The 17740-nt window shown below is 33.4% G+C and overlaps 1 protein-coding gene across 8 annotated transcripts in view; it reads right to left on the bottom strand.

Annotated features, from left to right (window-relative positions):
- LOC148619315 (small G protein signaling modulator 3 homolog) overlaps positions 1-16667 on the bottom strand; it is a 39101-nt gene extending 22434 nt beyond the window's left edge. For 7 of the 8 annotated variants that reach the window (XR_015921566.1, XR_015921568.1, XR_015921567.1 and 4 more), the window contains exons 1-11: positions 16469-16667; positions 13392-13561; positions 10271-10337; positions 9158-9288; positions 8359-8553; positions 6721-6855; positions 3655-3771; positions 2945-3023; positions 2013-2158; positions 1530-1625; positions 667-795 (exon numbers count right to left, since the gene is read on the bottom strand). Coding sequence is in view for 5 of the 8 variants with exons in the window: in XM_088579037.1 (XP_088435163.1) it covers positions 667-795; positions 1530-1625; positions 2013-2158; positions 2945-3023; positions 3655-3771; positions 6721-6855; positions 8359-8553; positions 9158-9288; positions 10271-10337; positions 13392-13561; positions 16469-16535 (1332 nt within the window). In the remaining 3 variants the exon portion in view is untranslated. The other variant, XM_088579040.1, reaches the window with a different exon arrangement.
- Between the last annotated feature and the right edge of the window lie 1073 nt (positions 16668-17740).

The raw sequence follows: 17740 nt of genomic DNA on the forward strand, positions 1-17740 counted from the left end.
TTGTATATAGAACCCATATTATACCTTACCATCATACAGTGTTTAAATCAAAGATGTTTGTCATTATACAAATTTGACAGTAAAATGTTAAGCAGATTTCTCTAGGGAAGGGAAGTAGTAAACTATTATTTAAAGTTTACTGCACTAATCTAATCATGTGCCTAATGAACCACATTAATGTGTTCTATCAGATTAAGTCTGCAACAGCATGAAGTATAGAAGAGTTAAATACTATATGGTCAGGTCATATCCTCTGAATTGATTTTGGCTGGCATATTGTTTTTTTTTTTTATATACAAATGATTTCTGTGTTTATCAACCAGTCAATGTTGAAAATATTTTCATACAAGCTGGAACCATAAATACATAATCCCAATATAAGCAAACAAAATTTGACTGATTACCAGAATCAAATTTCACTGGTATTTGGTTTTTAGGTAGTGTGACAATGTCAGGGGTTCATATTTAAAAGTGAAATGTCCTGGATTTTTTCAAGTTTCAAATCAACTGTCTACTCGAGAAATATTGAAAGTCCTCCATTAAGTGTCAATGATAAGGTTAGTCTGAGATGAACGGTAAAGGTCAAAGACCTAGGTAAATGAAATGTCAAAGGTCATAGGTCAGAAATTGAAGGTCATGGACCCTTGAATGTTATGGTATACTCACTTGTTTTGGTAGGTTATTTGATTGAGGGTTAACAATAGCACCTTGGTCAGCCATCAGGAAAGCCAGGTGTTTCCTTCTGTGAGATTCTATAACAACATCAGTTAGAGATCCACTTATACGAAATGATATCTAAAACATAACAGAGCAATTAGCAATACTTCAATACGTGGTTAAACGTTAGTAGTCAAAATATGTAAAGTTGTAATTATATGAACATTAAGTTACCTCCAAATAATGATAATACTGTTGAAACTATATTCGGCAAAATAATCCTCATGAAAATACATAGTGTCATCTATCGCAAAAGAAATTGATTATTTTTGTATAAAAAAAACAAGAAGCCCTGTTTGTCACAGGAGCCCCCACATCACTTGTTAGTAGTGATTTTTTTTAGTAAATCAAATGTGTCTGAAAGACATAAATGATGCCCCCGCTAGCTAAATTTGCCAAATAAAGAACATGTTTATTTTTATTTTTGTATGAAGACATGGTTTGCAGAATCAGAAAGGTTATGTACTGTTGGTTGATGCAGTAAATATTTGTTATGTTAGGCTAAGCACTGCAAAAATACTTGCAATGAGAAGAAAAGGACTGATGGACGGACTGACGGGCACATAAAAAATGTTAATATCCCCAATAACAAATCCTGAACTTTGTTGCTTGGGGTATATTTCTGACAAAATTTAAAAGTCCAACTATCACCCAGTTCTGTAATATTCCAAAAAATTCAAGATCTATGACATTACAAACCAACATTATGTATAGAAACATCCTGCAAAAAATATTTTAGATGTAGTTCAAAAACTACAGGAGGAGATTAGTCCAATCTATACATTAAACCATTACACTGCTATAAAACGTACCTCCATTAATTCATCCACATCTTGAACATCTCCAGGGACATCCGAAAGTGAGTTAAATATTTGAGCTGAGTTGTCTAAAGACTTCAGTTCTGTTTCCTAAGGAGTAGGAGTTATTTAAGATGGGAATAATTCATAAAACAATATACTATAATGAACCATAGTTCAGTAAAAAAATATATATTCATTTAAATTGTTAATTTTAATACCATAAATCATATGGCTTTAGCACATTTAAGTTTTAGTAAAAGGCAAAATATTTTTAAACTGTATACATATGACAGAATTATTAAAACTGTTTAGTCTGAAGAAGCTGATTGGCAAAAAATAAGTTTTCAACACCATGTATCTTATTGAATGACAAAATATTTTAAAATACTGACATTAGAAAAGGTTACTGATCTATTCCTCAATAGATTTTTACTAAACACAGACAAAAACCGCAATGTGATATCTTAAACTTCTGCCAGATCAACATAAGTATACCTTCATTTTCAGCATGCCCATTGTCATTTGAAATACAATAGTAGATCCTTCATAAAAGAACAGATCCCATATTCTGAGTAATACTTTCATGTGAACCACGCTGGCAAACAGAGTTAGAAACCAATGTAAACTGATTAGGGAAAGCTCTGAAATACAACATGCTTGGTTAGTATCATACTGACAGCAGAAACACTCTGATTAGATACTATGTCAATACTGAAAGCATGCCACACAGCAAGATGTAAAGGTACATGTAATTTAAGTATTGAAGCAATCTTCTGTTAGTGTCATGCTACGTAACTTATGCTATAGTTACAGACCACAACATGCTAATTGTTCTTTCAGTGCACATATCTGTTGACAAACTGATCCTTACAATGCAAGCTAGCAACTTTTCATTTACATTTTTTTCTTCATAAACAGTGTATGATAAATAATATTCATTCTAGAATGTTGAATATCTTTATTCTATATTTATACATGATTTGGGTAAAAATCACCTATAACTTGTATACCTACATGTTATTATGTCACTTAAAGCTAGGTCATGACAATTCATATATACATCTTATCTGAATTACATCATTCTCACTAAACGAACAAGTAATTTGTACCATACCCTTTCATACAGTCCTACAGATTTTTGTTTAACATATCAATGACAATATCATGCTACTTAAATCTGGAATTGGTAAGTAGTTAAAACCCTTCTTATAGAACCCTTCCCTACTAAATGCCAAATGATTTTACAGACCCTGAGCAACCCCAATTAACTCTTCTAAAGACCCGAAGTAAATCCATCCCATATTATTTAAAAGTTCCATAGACGCAGAGTAATACTACTGCATAGAACCTGAAGAACATCATCACACCGATCAACAGTTCTACATACACTGAGTAACACCACTTCCCTATCCCCTGGTAATACTGACCAATGTCATGCTCCTTCAATACTAAATCTAGATCTGGTAAGTAGTTTATAAGTAGTTGTCTCATCACTTTTTGGTCAGCCTGAAATAACAGCAGGTAAAATCAATACACTCAACATATGACATATCAGTATTGCTTAAAAAAATAAATCATGGACACCTTCGCTATTGTTCAGGGTAAAATAATGTAACAAAAATGGCCAACCCGTGGTAAAACAATGATAAAATGGAGTTTCCGTGGTAAAACAATGACAAAATGGAGTTTCCGTGGTAAAACAATGATAATTCTAATAAGACTAATTTCTACATATTTTTGAACTGACACAGCAGATGTGTTGCATGAATGCAACTGCTTTGCAGTAAAATTCCTTTGTGACATCTGTAAAATAGGTAAAATTTATCTGTAACGTTGCAAAAAAGACCATCAAACATATATGACTTTGGTCATCTGTTTATCACTTTTTTACCATGGCTGTGATCTAAAGCGCTTCAAAGCATGTCATATCAGAATAATGCTTTGCACTGGTAATTGAATTCAAAACAAGTATCATTGTAGGAAATTGCTTGTTTGTTTTTGGTCCCTATTGACACACTATTAACAGACTGTGTATACCAATGAGACTGGTCTAAAGTCTGCCCACCTGTATATCAATTAGACCTGTCTAAAGTCTGCCTACCTATATACCAATGAGACAAGTATAAAGTCTGCCTACCTGTATACCAATGAGAGTATGTGAGTAATATGATGCAGGTAACAAGTCCTCAATGATTGAACACATCATCCAAAATGCATCTTCTTCTTCCATAAACAGTAACAATGAAGCAGCAATCTGAAAAGTGATTTTAAGAGTCCTAATATTACATAAAATTGTAAAAAAAAACAATAGATATTTGACATGGATACCTTCTGCAGCTATAAGCCCAGACCTCTTAGGACAAATAATCAATCCAAACTTGGCTGGCTATTTGTCTAGGCCTTTAATTTCTATAAAATAACTGTAAATTCAATGTACAAGGACCATAACTTCCGTAAAAATCAAAGTTGAACTTAAACTGTAACTCTTCATAATAAGGCCACATACCAAAAACAAACTTATTTGGTAAAAGCATAAAAAAGAGCGGAAAACACAGATGGATGGAAGGACGCCTGGTATTTCCATGTCCCCTTGCGATGCGCCATGGGGGACAAAAATAGCAAAAAAACCTCTGACAAAAGGCTTTCTATTCCAACAAGGGTAGAGATGTAAGAATTTTGCTAAACCTAACAGTTTTTGAGATATATATATGCGAAAAACTGCTGTCTGACCCCTATGTTCTATTTTTAGTAATGGCATCCATGTTTTTTTGACTGATTAAACTAGAGGCTCAAGAGAGCCCGAATCGCTCACCTAATTAACCATTTGCTTATTTGAAAAACTTGAGGAATGAGACAGGCTAAGTTAAAATCAACTAAATTGTCAAATGCAAGAAATGCTTTTCATAGCATTTTCATGACCTCAACCAGAATTTTGCTAAAGGCAGCAATTTTTGAATTTTTTTCAAAAACATGTCTTATGACCCCTAAGTTTCATTTTTAGTATAGGCAGCCATATCTATTCACGGATTAAAATCACAACAGTCATTTTGAGCACAATACACTAAAGAACTATTATGCTTATTTTCATTCAATGATCTTAAATGGTTTTAGAGAAGAAGATTTTCAAAGTAAAAAAAAAAAACAACAACAACAAAAAAACTGTTTCAGGAGTCGTAATTCCTACATTAGTCAATGAATGGTTTTGAAAATTTCAGCATAGATCCTTCTCATGATGCTTAACAATTTTGCCCATGCCAGAAATTTGTTAAAGGCAACGGTTTTTGAGTTGTTTGCAAAAAAACTGCCATCTGACTACTATGTTCTATTTTCAGTAATGGCAGCCATGTCTTTTCATGAATCAACAATCCCAACTGTCAATTTGTGTGGGATACCCTAAGGAACATATAAGTAAACTTTCATTGAATTCTGTGCAATGGATTTTGAGAAGATTTTCAAAGTTGCACATGCGAAAATACGAAAAAAAACTGTTTCAGGAGCCGTAACTCCTACATCAGTTGACCAAAGGTCATTTTGTGCAGAACACCTTAAGGAACAATCATGCCAAGATTAAAACTTGTCAGTCCAGTAGTTTTAGAGGAGAAGATTTTAAAAAATTTGTCCACCACCACGACGAGGACGGATGCCTAGTGATGGCATAAGCTCACTTGGCCTTTGGCAAAGTGAGCTAAAAATGAAGCATAAACTTGTACAGGACACCCTCAGGAAGAATCACACCAACTTTCATTGATGTTTTAAGAAAATGTCAAAGATGATGATGTGGAGGACAATGATGCCGATGACAAGACACCAAAGTGATAACAATAGCTCACATGCCTTTGGCCATGTGAGCTAAAATTAAAGAAAACCCCAAAAACCAACAAATTTTAAATTTTAGGCTGCATAAAACTTTCAAAAGAGTACATGTCAAATCAATTTACTTAAAGATAAATATTACAGACAAATACTGTAAATGTACATATACAAGAAAATGTATGTAACAAAGTCATTCCTCTACACGGTCTCTTGGTAATTGTTATTATTGAAGTTGAGGGTCAATATGAACATGAAAGTTTACCAATATTGAGAGTTCAAATTTACTTTCAAAAGTGGAAAGTCCTAGACCTTTGTGCATCCGCAATGAAAGATCCTCCAGAAGTAAGTGAAACATTGTCAATAAGAGTAAATTACAGTACAGTAGATCCTAGACCTAGGTAAATGAAATTCCAATGGTCCTGAATCAGACATTGAGGGTCCCAGACCTCAGACCAGCGCTAATTTGAACCCCTGGGCCATGTACCAAAGAAATTTGTATATTGTGTATCTCCCTTTTGTTTTACAAAGATAAATCCATAAAGCTTTCAATATGTAACTGATTAAGTCCAGACACAGTATATGTGTTGCCATAGGCTAGTGGCAACAGGATACAGCTAGAAATGTGCTTCACAGTAGACTCTAGCATTACACTCAACAACTCTTAGTTAAACATGGCCTTTACAACAGTAAAGGTCTCTAAAGATTACTATATTTTATATAGCGGGGGTATCCTTTTATAATATGTATAGGAATCACCCTGTCTGTCTGAAGCAATAAGGGCATCGATGTTAAGTTAAATATTACTCTTGAAATACAAGTTAGGGTTCTTAAAAAAATAGCAAGGTACAAAGTTTCCTTTTTCTAGTTATTGTTTCTAATTTTTTTTTCTTCAATAATATATTTTTGAAATTTTATTGAATTTGATGGAGTTATTTTTATAATGATCACCATTATGAATGTTTTGTTACCTAAACATGAAAATGTACAGAATTAAAGGGAGATAATTAAAAGATCATGAAAAATACATGTTTTAAGTACAAAAAAATATACATCAATTGTATTAAAACATCAACTTTATAAATTCTATATTCTAAAAATGAACACCAATGATGCAAGGCAGGTTTCCTGAGATAAACCGCAAGTGGTATTACATGTATATGACTGTCTGTATTTAAGTTCATATTTCTCAGTAGATGTTGGAAGTTACAGCACAATTTTTAAGTTTTCTTTTTTTAGATCAAATGATCTTATAACAATGCAAAAAATATATTATCTGTACACGCTGTAAGTCATATTTCTGATACCTAGATCCTGCCAGACTAATAAGGAGGTGCAAACATTATCTTTACCCAACATGAAAATTGTACTTAAAATGACCTTAGTTACTTACCACACCTGTTCCTTGGCAATAACCAATATCAGGATACAACCATGCAAGTCCTCGTAGAACTCTTCGTAACCTTGGAATCCCAGTCCCATGGATATTGCAGAAACATGCATTACTTGGCATAGTTCTGAGTAAGTCCTAAAATAAGAGTTCTCTACCTTAGAAACTAGTCATCACAATACAGTATATAACAGTTGTGTTTAAATATATGATAGGATTTTTCCTCTTTTATTCATATATCATGTGTTAGCCAAATAACCCTTAAAGAAAAAAAAATGGAAAAAGGCACTTCCTTCAACAAAAAAGACACTCATATAAAAAACAGTAAGAAAGAATCTGTGTTATATGAAACAAGATTGGTATGCAGACCCTTTTGACCATATTTTGGAAAGACATGCATGTTTTTCATAAAAGAAACTAGAAGCCCTATTTATCACAGGAGCCCTCCCCTCATTTGTTAGTAGTGATTTTTTTTTAAAGTAAATCAAATGTGTCTGTAAGACACTAATGATGCCCCCACTCGCTAGATTTGCCAAATTAGGAACATGTATATTTTTGTATGAAGACATGGCTTGCAGATTCAGAAATCCTCCCAAGACTTGTGATACTCATGGTCTGTTGGTTCAGCTCAATTCTTCAAAGACTTGCAATGACAAACTGTTCCAATACCGTAACTCAAAAAATATGGGGATCAATTTGGGGATCAGAAATTCCTAAATGTATGCATATCTACATATTGTATCCTGGCCACATAGTGTCATGAAATTCTGTTTGGTATTGTCAGACTAGTTGCAATGACAAAAAGAGGACCAATGGACAGACTGTCACAGAAAAAAAATGTTTACACCCCCTTTAACAAATCCCTAACTGTGTTGTTTGGAATATATTTCTGACAAAAATTACAAAGTCTAATTATCACCCAGTTCTGTAATATTCCAAATCCAACTAGCACCCAGTTCCATAATATTTCATGAAAATCAAGATCCTATGACCATGCACACCATCATTATGTGTAGGAATATGCTGCAAAAAATATTTCAGATGAGGAGATAGCCATACAAACTCATATAGCTCTATTACTGATGAAAATTACTAAGTCTAACTTTCACCAATTTCCGTAATATTTCACGAAAATCAAAATCTTTTGGCCCTGCACACCTCCATCATGTGTAAAAATATCCTGCAGAATATTTTAGATGTAGTTCAAAAACTGTATGAGGAGATAGCCGGATAAGCCATGATCTATATATTTCTGAGTAAAATGAATAAGTGTAACTATCACCAATTTCCATAATATTTCACATAAATCAAAATCCCTTGGCCCTGCACACCTTCATCATGTGTAAAAACATCCTGTAAAATATTTTAGATGTAGTTCAAAAACTGTACGAGGAGATAGCTGGACAAGCCATGATCATGTGCAATCTGGACTGATGGACAGGGGTAAATTAATATGCCCCCTCCCCCAGACAGTTTAAAGCGGGGGCACAAAAATCTCAGTTTCATGTATCTCTATGATTTCCTAAGGAAACATTTTACTCAGAAATGCTTCATAAAACTTGATTTTAAGTCATACACTGGAAATACTGGCAGCAGTAACATTAATATATAATTTCTATTCAATGATAATATGATTCCCACCTTCTCAATTTGTTTAGATGTCATTAAATGGTCATTAGAACTGGCTCTAACAATGTCTTTGTATGATACGTCTGATTTATCTTTCTTTTCTTGTGCTCCTGATAGTCTCATCCAAATCTGAGGTCGTAAGGAATGAGGAATCCCTTGTCGTACCATACTGCGTAGTTTTTCTGATCTTGGAAGCCTTGACTCAACCTGTAAAATTATGCAAGATACAGATAAGGAGAGTAAACATCATACATGTAGGAATTTATTGAGATTTATTCCAGGCAGTCTCAATAATAAACAAATGTACTCAGATAAGGAATTTGTACTTAAAAGTTTGACCATTAAACATTTAGATGAGACACAGTCCATATGACAGACCTGCTTATGCTACTTTTTGAAAATAAGCCAGAAAATCTTGAATTTCGTGATTTTTTAATAAAGGTACTAAGAGGAATTTGTAATTGGCGGTCATGGCTTTTTTTTTTGAAAAACAGACAATCCATAAAGGTAAACACCTCAGGTATGATACTACTACAGTTCTGTTATAGTTTACCTTGTCCCAGGTGTGATACTACTACAGTTCTGCTACAGTTTACCTTGTCCCAGGTGTGATATTACTACAGTTCTGCTACAGTTTACCTTGTCCCAGGTGTGATACTACTACAATTCTGCTCCAATTTACCTTGTCCCAGGTGAGATACTACTACAGTTCTGCTCCAGTTTACCTTGTCCCAGGTGTGATACTACTACAGTTCTGCTATAGTTTACCTTGTCCCAGGTATGATACTACTACAGTTCTGCTATAGCTTACCTTGTCCCAGGTGAGATCTCCCACTTCATTATTATGTGTAAATTCTAAGTAGGCTGTCCATTTCAGTCTGTGTTGAGGGTCCTCTACGAAAGGGGTACTCAACAACTTACTGGAATTTTCTTCAGGTCCGTCTAAAAACATTACAATTTTGTATATATATCATCTTGTTATTCTTCCTTTAATGTGCAAATCAAATCAATAGATTGATATAAGCAATAGATGTGTTGAGTAATTTTCAGTTTTCCTCTTTGTTTTGAATTTTATAAACTTTTAAAAATGTTCAGCAGTATAAGGGTTTCATAGTTTTTAAAAAAAATATTATTCCAATGTTACAGTTTACATAAACAGCATGAGCAATACACATAGGTATTAATCCTCCCGTTTTTTTGCGGGAGTCTCCCATAATTTAACCTTTTGACCCGCAAAAAAAAGTTGCCCATGTCAGAGACATTCATCTTCTGGTTTCACAAATTCCTCTCGTAAAAATCTCAGTAATTGAATTGATCCATTTTTTGTCATTTATTGTCCACCATTTTTGTTTATGTCAACAACCACATGGGTTGTGCAAGTGCTTTATTGTCAAACGCTTGGAACACCTGATTGACATACGAGACTCTCTAGAATTATCTTTGTTCCTATCGACAAAATACAGTCAACAAAAATATACAATTTTATTTTCATATAGTCAACCTTCAGAATGGGGGTAAAAAAAGAAAAAAATTGTATTAATGGAACATTGATACATGTACCTGCCACATAATGGTGACAAAAGGGGTGGCAACATGTTCAAATATTTTGGTTTTTGCTGAAAAATAAACTTAACCTGTATTTTATGGTACTTAACTACTGACGAGTACTGTGCAAAATTACATAAAAATAAAAATTTATTGATCCCTAAGTAATCATCTGGAAATCGTAAATAAGGAGCAGATGGACAGCACGACACACAACTTTTTGGAGGGTATCACATAATACCTTGATACTTCGTGATGAGTCATTTTACTAATGCAAAAAGGATACATTAGAATTGACAGTATATAAGTACATATATTATAATAAGAAATACAAATTGTTTTATCTCATTTAGTGTCTAGAATTAACTTGTGACCTTACCTTCCTCTTCCACTTTAAAACCAAATTCATCATATCTGTAGTCTAACTCTCCATTTGGATCCTCTGGCTGTAATTGTAAATTTGTATCAAATTAATTATTTTACAACTATTATCATAACTTAAGACTACATTACTTTGTCATCTGAAGTGTATTTCACTCTACTTGCAATATGTAATTACATTTCACTATCTCATTGGTGTTAAGTCAGCCTCTTTCAGTGGGAACCTTCAGATTTTTTTAACAAACAATCTCCAGCTTATATGTCAAAGTGGGAAATTTAGCCACTTCCAGAAACTTCTTCTGTCTAATTTGAACATTTCAGCATAAAATCATACCACATATATATATCAATTCTTGTCAAAAACAAATTGACCCAAAACATGTGATAAAAGCCATTACTATTATTGTAATTTAAAACATCATCATGTGTCATCTATCACTAGGAGGGGATGTCATGAGAAATCATTGCAATGAAACTGGAATAAAGTTCAAATAAGTTCTATTGCTAAACATCAGATATGTCTCAAAAAACAATACCATGGCAAACCTCCAGCTTTGGAGTCTACAAAGATTAGGACCTATGCTATCTGTCAGAAATCTGCCACTTTCTTTCATTCACATATAGTACTTTATTTTGTACACATTTATCTTATGCATTCACACTTCTTGTGTGTTGTAGTTTATTTTTCTGTTAAATATAAACATTTTTTTATCATCAAGAAATCCACACCCAATATTTATATTTGCATTATTCATATGCAAGAAAATTTACAATCAATTACATGTACATAAATTATTTAAGGCTGCAACATCTGCACACTGGTCATTGATTAAATGGCAGTTTCACCAAAAAATATTTACCTTAAATTTAATAATAGCCTTCCTTATATAATTTTTTAAACATGTATTAATGTGAAACTTTTTTTTATACATGTCATTACAGACATTACAGCAAGCACTGCTCAAGCTGCAACAAAGCTTATTCAAAAAGTAAAAAAAAAATGAAATCAATTTGTAAAATTTTAACTTAAATAGCAAAAGAGGATTTGAAGTACCTACAGTGTTTATTTTTTCCAGAAATTAACATCACTATCATAAGAGTGAGTCTCACTTTCATGCCAAACTGAGTTCCAAAGACTAACAATATTAAAATGCCAGAAGGTAAATGAAAAAATATATTTGTGGTTCAAAACATGTATCTTTCTATATAAATTGTTATATTACAGCGCAAGCTCTGTTAAGCGATCAATGTTGGGAAATGGTTTAAGTGACCTCTCAAGAAAGGTGATCTTTCAAAAGAGGTTTCTGAAGTGAAAAGTTGAATAGATTGGCATGCATGTGTCTATTTTGTATGTATTTTGTTTAGCAAAAGAATGGGAGTTATTGTTATGGCATCATGCTCTACGACAAGAGTCAATAATTTCTTACCTGACTGACCTATTTTGTCTCAATCTAATTCAAACTTCATTCAATTACTTATTACCTATCAGTGAGTAAATTTCAACACCTTTTGACAATTCCTTTAACTTTACATTTGTAATTGTTTTCAGGCTTCTCACTCCTCCAAAAAAAATGAAAGTCCCAGGACTCCCTTGCCACAAAAATGACAAGTCCTGTAAGGTGTAAGGAATTCAGAGGGTCTCAAGAAAAGTGAAGAGTTATATGTTGCAAGTTTGTACTGCCAACGGTAGTGAACTAATTTTTTAGCATCTTTGCACCATGTACAGATAATGTGTTTGTTAACCATCTTCAAATTTCTCCAACCACGGAAACATTTTCAGCCATTGCATACAGAATATTTGAATTTTGTTTGGTGTACTGGCTGTACCAGAATTAAATTCTTCCTCCGCGTTGTCCAAACGAAGACGAGACGGCGACATTGTTAAGTCGTCTTCAGCCGGTCATTTTAGACTGTCTAAAAAAAAGTTTTGAGTTTACCTTTACCTGAGACATTCCTGATCAAATGTAATATATATGTATATATATCCTTAGGTTAATGATTAGTTGTGTTAAATGATATCAATCTTTAATGGATGCCGACCGATATTTACTCGCGTAAAAAAATAACCCTTCACGAACCTCGCACATAACTATCTATTTTTAGAAATTTAAATGCACACAATTAACAATCAACCTGAATTCAAGTTGAGTAATTGTATTACCAGTGTAGATTTAGGCAATTGGATTGAGAATTTTTCACAAGTCCCCAGGACTCCCTTGTTGTGATTTTCAAGGGTCCCCAATGAATTTTGAGGGTCAGGGACCCGGAAGCTCGAGTCCCTGAGAACCCTCGGCCACTGAATTGAGTTACAATTTATAGCAAAAACAATTGAGCAGGATCGAAAGTGGCTGTTCTAGAAGGTAACCCCTGTTTTGTAGGTGACTATTAGGGCAGGTTCAACTGTAAGTTATACACTGTATACCAGTACATATTAATTATTGCTGTGTACTAATAATGCTATTCATTATTTGAAACTGTGAAAACTGATATCAACGAATATGTTCACTTGACTGAACTTGTGTATAGACAATGTCTACAACATATACATGTACATGTATATAAGATTTCATAGATTGCCCACAATGAACATAGATGTATGATATGCAGCTTAATACAATTAAACACACCCTAGCCAACATTTTGATACTGTTATTTTGTTGATATATATCAGGTACACACTAAACTACTGGTGTTGCAAAAAAGGAAAATTTAAGGGCTTTGACTTAATTCTTATCTGTAATGAGTTCTCCCCACAGAAATTACATTGTCTCATGAAGATAATTTTAATGAATTTTACACTTTTCTGGGTCTGATAAATGTTATCTGGTTGCCTAAGTCTGGTAAAACTGATTAGGAGACAAGTTAAATCTATACTAATTGCATTTGCCTAAAGGAAAACTTGAATATAAAAATATTCAATTTAGACATCTCAAAGGAAAGGATGATATAATATTTAATTTCAACTGACTTGCCCAATAGAACATGTTGTACAAAATGTTAAGATTGTTCCCTCTCTTTTACAAGGAAACTTACCAATGCTAAATTCATGATACTGATTATTCCCCCTTAAGAAGAAGACATAGTGGAGAGTGACTCTTAAAGAAACATACTCATCTTACCTGGTTACTTAGCTTTGTTAATATATCTTCTGGCCACATTGAGGGTGTAAGGGCTGAGAATGGTCCACCAGGAGTTGGTACAAATCCCTGAGGATTGGCTGTGTGACTAGGGGACATACCAACATGTGTTGAGTGAACCAAGTCATCTTCATCTTCTGACAATGTTTCCACTACAATATATATTTCCGAACAGTTAATGGTATTATACAATAAAACAAAGTAAACAGTCAGAGAATTTAACATAGCATCACTTTGCTATATCTCATAAATCTGAAAGTACTCATATATGAACATTTTTGTAACATTCATGTTTGAAAAGAGAATAGGCTATTTAATGGATGTAGCTCAAGAAATAAGTGTTGTATAATGTGGACATGTGATGCTACATTACAATAGGGAAAAGAACAGATATGGTGAAGTGCAACAAATGCACCAGTGTTTAACTTAAATACAAAATAGTAAATACTTTCAGGGATCACCAAAAGGTCTTCAAACAAGTATAAACACATCTTTAAGTAAGCTCTGAAAGACCCATAAACAAATGTAAAAATGCATTTTATCAGACTCCAAAGATTTTTCCTGTTTTTCTCATACTGTTTTACTGATGGCGTACTTATCTTAGCTTGACTACTACGCGACATAAATGCAGATGATGATTTATTTTTCTTATCAAAGAAAGAAGAGAACTGTTACACATTTTTAATTTTTAACCAATAAATTATTGTAAGCTCGAGTGATTCTAAATCACAAGTGAGCATCATCACAATGTGCTTAGTGAAAAAATATCTTTCAGATGTCCCTGTTGATAGTTATGAATCAAATAGGTGATTACTGGTAAGACAAAAAATTGGTTCTGCAGCAATACACAGTTTGGAGTAAACAGATATGCATCATTTTCATTTCAATATTTAAGCTTTTCTTAAATACAATGAACTTTTCACTGTATGCTCTCCTCACAGGACAATTGTCTGATACACAACATGTCGAACAAGCTGAAAGCTACTTCATTTATTCAGCATTTGTATAAAACTCAAGAGAAATTTAATGGTTTGTAGAGTTTTTTTTTGTTGTTATCTTAAACATTTTTTTAAAATTTTTTTATTTCTTTTTGAGTATAGTCAGGCTTTTTACAGACTCATACATCACAACTGACTAAGCTGTAACAGACTCTTCACAAGAGATCACATTTAATACAAAAAAGACTATACAAAAAAATATATATACTCACCATCACTTTAACACACTCTCACTTTCATCTTTCATTCAATTTAAGAACTTTATTATTAATAATCTACTGCACTGTACACATTTAAATTCAACTAAATGAATAAAATCTTACAATATGTTCATTTGACTTGTTCATATATAAATATCTTAAACAATTACCCATGTCAAATTCCTCTCATAAAAATCTCTGTAATTGAATTCATCCTTAGTGCAATTGTGGTACCTGTATTGTAGTACATTATGAAGGTAGAAAGGTAATTGACTTGGCTTTAGAATTTAATCTTTAGTGGAATCATTTTGTTACTGGCCTGTCATTGAGTGGGCTTTGATACTTGGAGTCAACCGTATAGTTTTGTGAGCAACTCATGCTCTCCAGTTATACATCATCGCCTAAATAGGGCAGTTAATGCTGTGCTGTATGTACAATATACTTTTAGCCAGTAAATCTATTATGCATTAAGTTGTTTGAAATTAACCTGAAACATATTTGTTGTCTGCTAAAAATGTAAGTTCATACAAAGAGTTGATAATGTCCATTAAGGCTGAAAATGTAAACTCAGTTCGATAGGCAGACGTAAGTAGCTTGACAAAAATATATTCATGGTGGTCTGTAAAGCAAAACCATCAAGAATACAAAACCTAGCTGAAGTGAGCTTATAAATACTTGATCTTAAGTTAACGAAAGAGGTATACATGGAACCACAGCCGTGACAGGTTATTGAAATCTTATTATTATCTTATCACCATGAAGGGATGTGAGCTCTATGGTTAACATGTATCTGAATTTCCCCTAAGGTTCCCCAATATACCAATGAAAAAAAGATTTTAAAGGGAGGGTCTTGATCAAATCAAGGTACATGTACTTTAACCCTGTCACCTTTTTGTGCCTGACCCAGGACAGGACTTTCTGGCCTCTGCATGTACATGTATTGTTTTCACTTTGTTTACTTTAATGTTGCTGAAGTATATGGAAGCAACTATTTTGCTGTACCTGTGTCTGATGCTGTTTTGGAGCCAGCTGCAACCTGTCCTATGGTGTGAGGGTTTCCTTGTCATTCATTGAAGGCCCATGAGTTGGCTTGAGCTGACATTTTTCATCCTGACAGAGTGGTTGTCTCTTTGACATATTCACCATAACCATTCTTGTTATAATTTGTTTACATACGGGATTATGTGTAAAATTTTCTCACACTCTATTGAGAACTGATATTGTTCTGGAAATGTACAAATTATGAAACTTAAAGGATTTTGCTTGAGCTGCTCATAAGAGTAAAATGAAATGTCAAGTAAGGTGAAACTCACAGTGCTTGTTTTCATAGGCATTGCCTACTCCATATTACTTTACAATGAGAGCTAAATGGTAGAGAAGTAAAACAGTTGTTGTGGATCAGATTCACTATGGACCTGCTTGAAAATTCTGCAAATTGTGGGAAAAGAGGTTTCCAGTATTTCTCCAACTCCAGCCTCATCATGGCTCATGTCAGTCATGGTATGTCAGAATGTAACATATGAAAGTTAGACCAATATTCAGAGACTCGTAAGTATTTAAGCTTACACTTCTTCAGAATCTGTCATGTTTTCACTGTCTTATTGTCATGAAGCTGAATGAAACTCTTAATTAAAGGTTCACTATCGATGCTGTCTGAAGCTACATGAACTTGATGAAGAAGTAGCTTCTCCCGAAGATAGATAGCTTGATACTATTATAAAAATAAGAGAGGTGTTTGTTTCCTAACTATCATAAAGTAAAGTTGTGTGGGTGGTCAGAAATGAATTCATGAAATACTGGAACATCTGATCAAATTATGAATATGAGCAGATACTAATGACTAATGTTCGCGTTTTAGCACCTTCTGTCGCTTTGCTACTGTATCCATCCGCATTCCAACCCGAAAATACAGACTTCGCATATTCCATATTGTGGTTTCAATGATCTGCCATGATAAGTGGGCTGTCAATCTACATTTTCATTCATTATTATCGATTTTCAAAGGTTCTGACGTGCACAGTGTTTTGTTTATACCTGCGGATGAACACAATGCACCTGAAGACAATTTCTTGCAATACTTAATGGTATGAAAATGTATAATGTATAGTTCAAAACTGTTAAAATATAGTCTTTAAGCAAATTTTAAATGTGTATTTGTATTTTATTTTATGGAATAAACTAATGTAGTTCGTGCCTGTTTACCACTTCCTGTTGACATTTTACCTAGTCGGACCTAATATTGGATGACACATTTTACTTTCGGAACAAGACACACGCAGCCTTCCCGCAAAAAAAAAAACGAAAAAATAAAAATAAAAGACTTAATTCAATAGGTAAAAATTCATATTAAACATTTGTAAATATTTAAATGACAGGAAATGCACATCTTGGACGTATAAACACTGTGTTAAATTTGAATTATAATGTTACTGAATACATAATTTATGTAGGTAAGCCTAAGCATGACAAGACCGAGACCAGTGGCTAATATATGTCTGTTTGCACCACGGACGATGTAGGTAAATATCCAGGACATACTCTTCATCCTTACTCCTTTAAACACCAAGTGGTTGCTTCCATAACAGTAAACAAAGTTTTGCTGCATTAAATATTATGTAAAGCCAGTCAACCTCAATAGCAAAGCACTTGCATAAAATGTAATGTACATACAACCTCAATCTTGTCCAATCTCATTTCCTTACAGCTTTCAGTATTAGTTACTTTAAAGACAGAATTTATTCTGATGTATTTATTATTGGGAAAAATGTGACCGACTTAAATTCGCAATAATTTACACTCACATTATTGATGCAAATTATTTGCTCAAAAGCACATGGCTCACTAGTGATACTCCCTTTCAATCATGATATCAGGAACATGAAGTCCTTGCTAAACAGGAAAATATTGTTGAATTTTTTTGAAAATGGATTCCACCATTAAAAGAATGTGTTAAAATTTTAAGCCACTGTGATGAGTAGCTGCTGAGAAAAGTGTGAGGAAAATTTCAACTTGCAAAAACATTAAGTAGACCTCATTAAACAGGAAGTTGTCAAATTTTTCCAAAAATGTATCCCACCAAATGGCATATTTTCAGAAAGAATGGGTTAAAATTTTGAGCCACTGTAACGAGTAG

This window comes from Perna viridis, chromosome 4, assembly GCF_037379345.1.
Source record: "Perna viridis isolate PV_CMFRI_1.1 ecotype Kerala chromosome 4, ASM3737934v1, whole genome shotgun sequence".
Taxonomy (NCBI): Eukaryota; Metazoa; Mollusca; class Bivalvia; order Mytilida; family Mytilidae; genus Perna; species Perna viridis.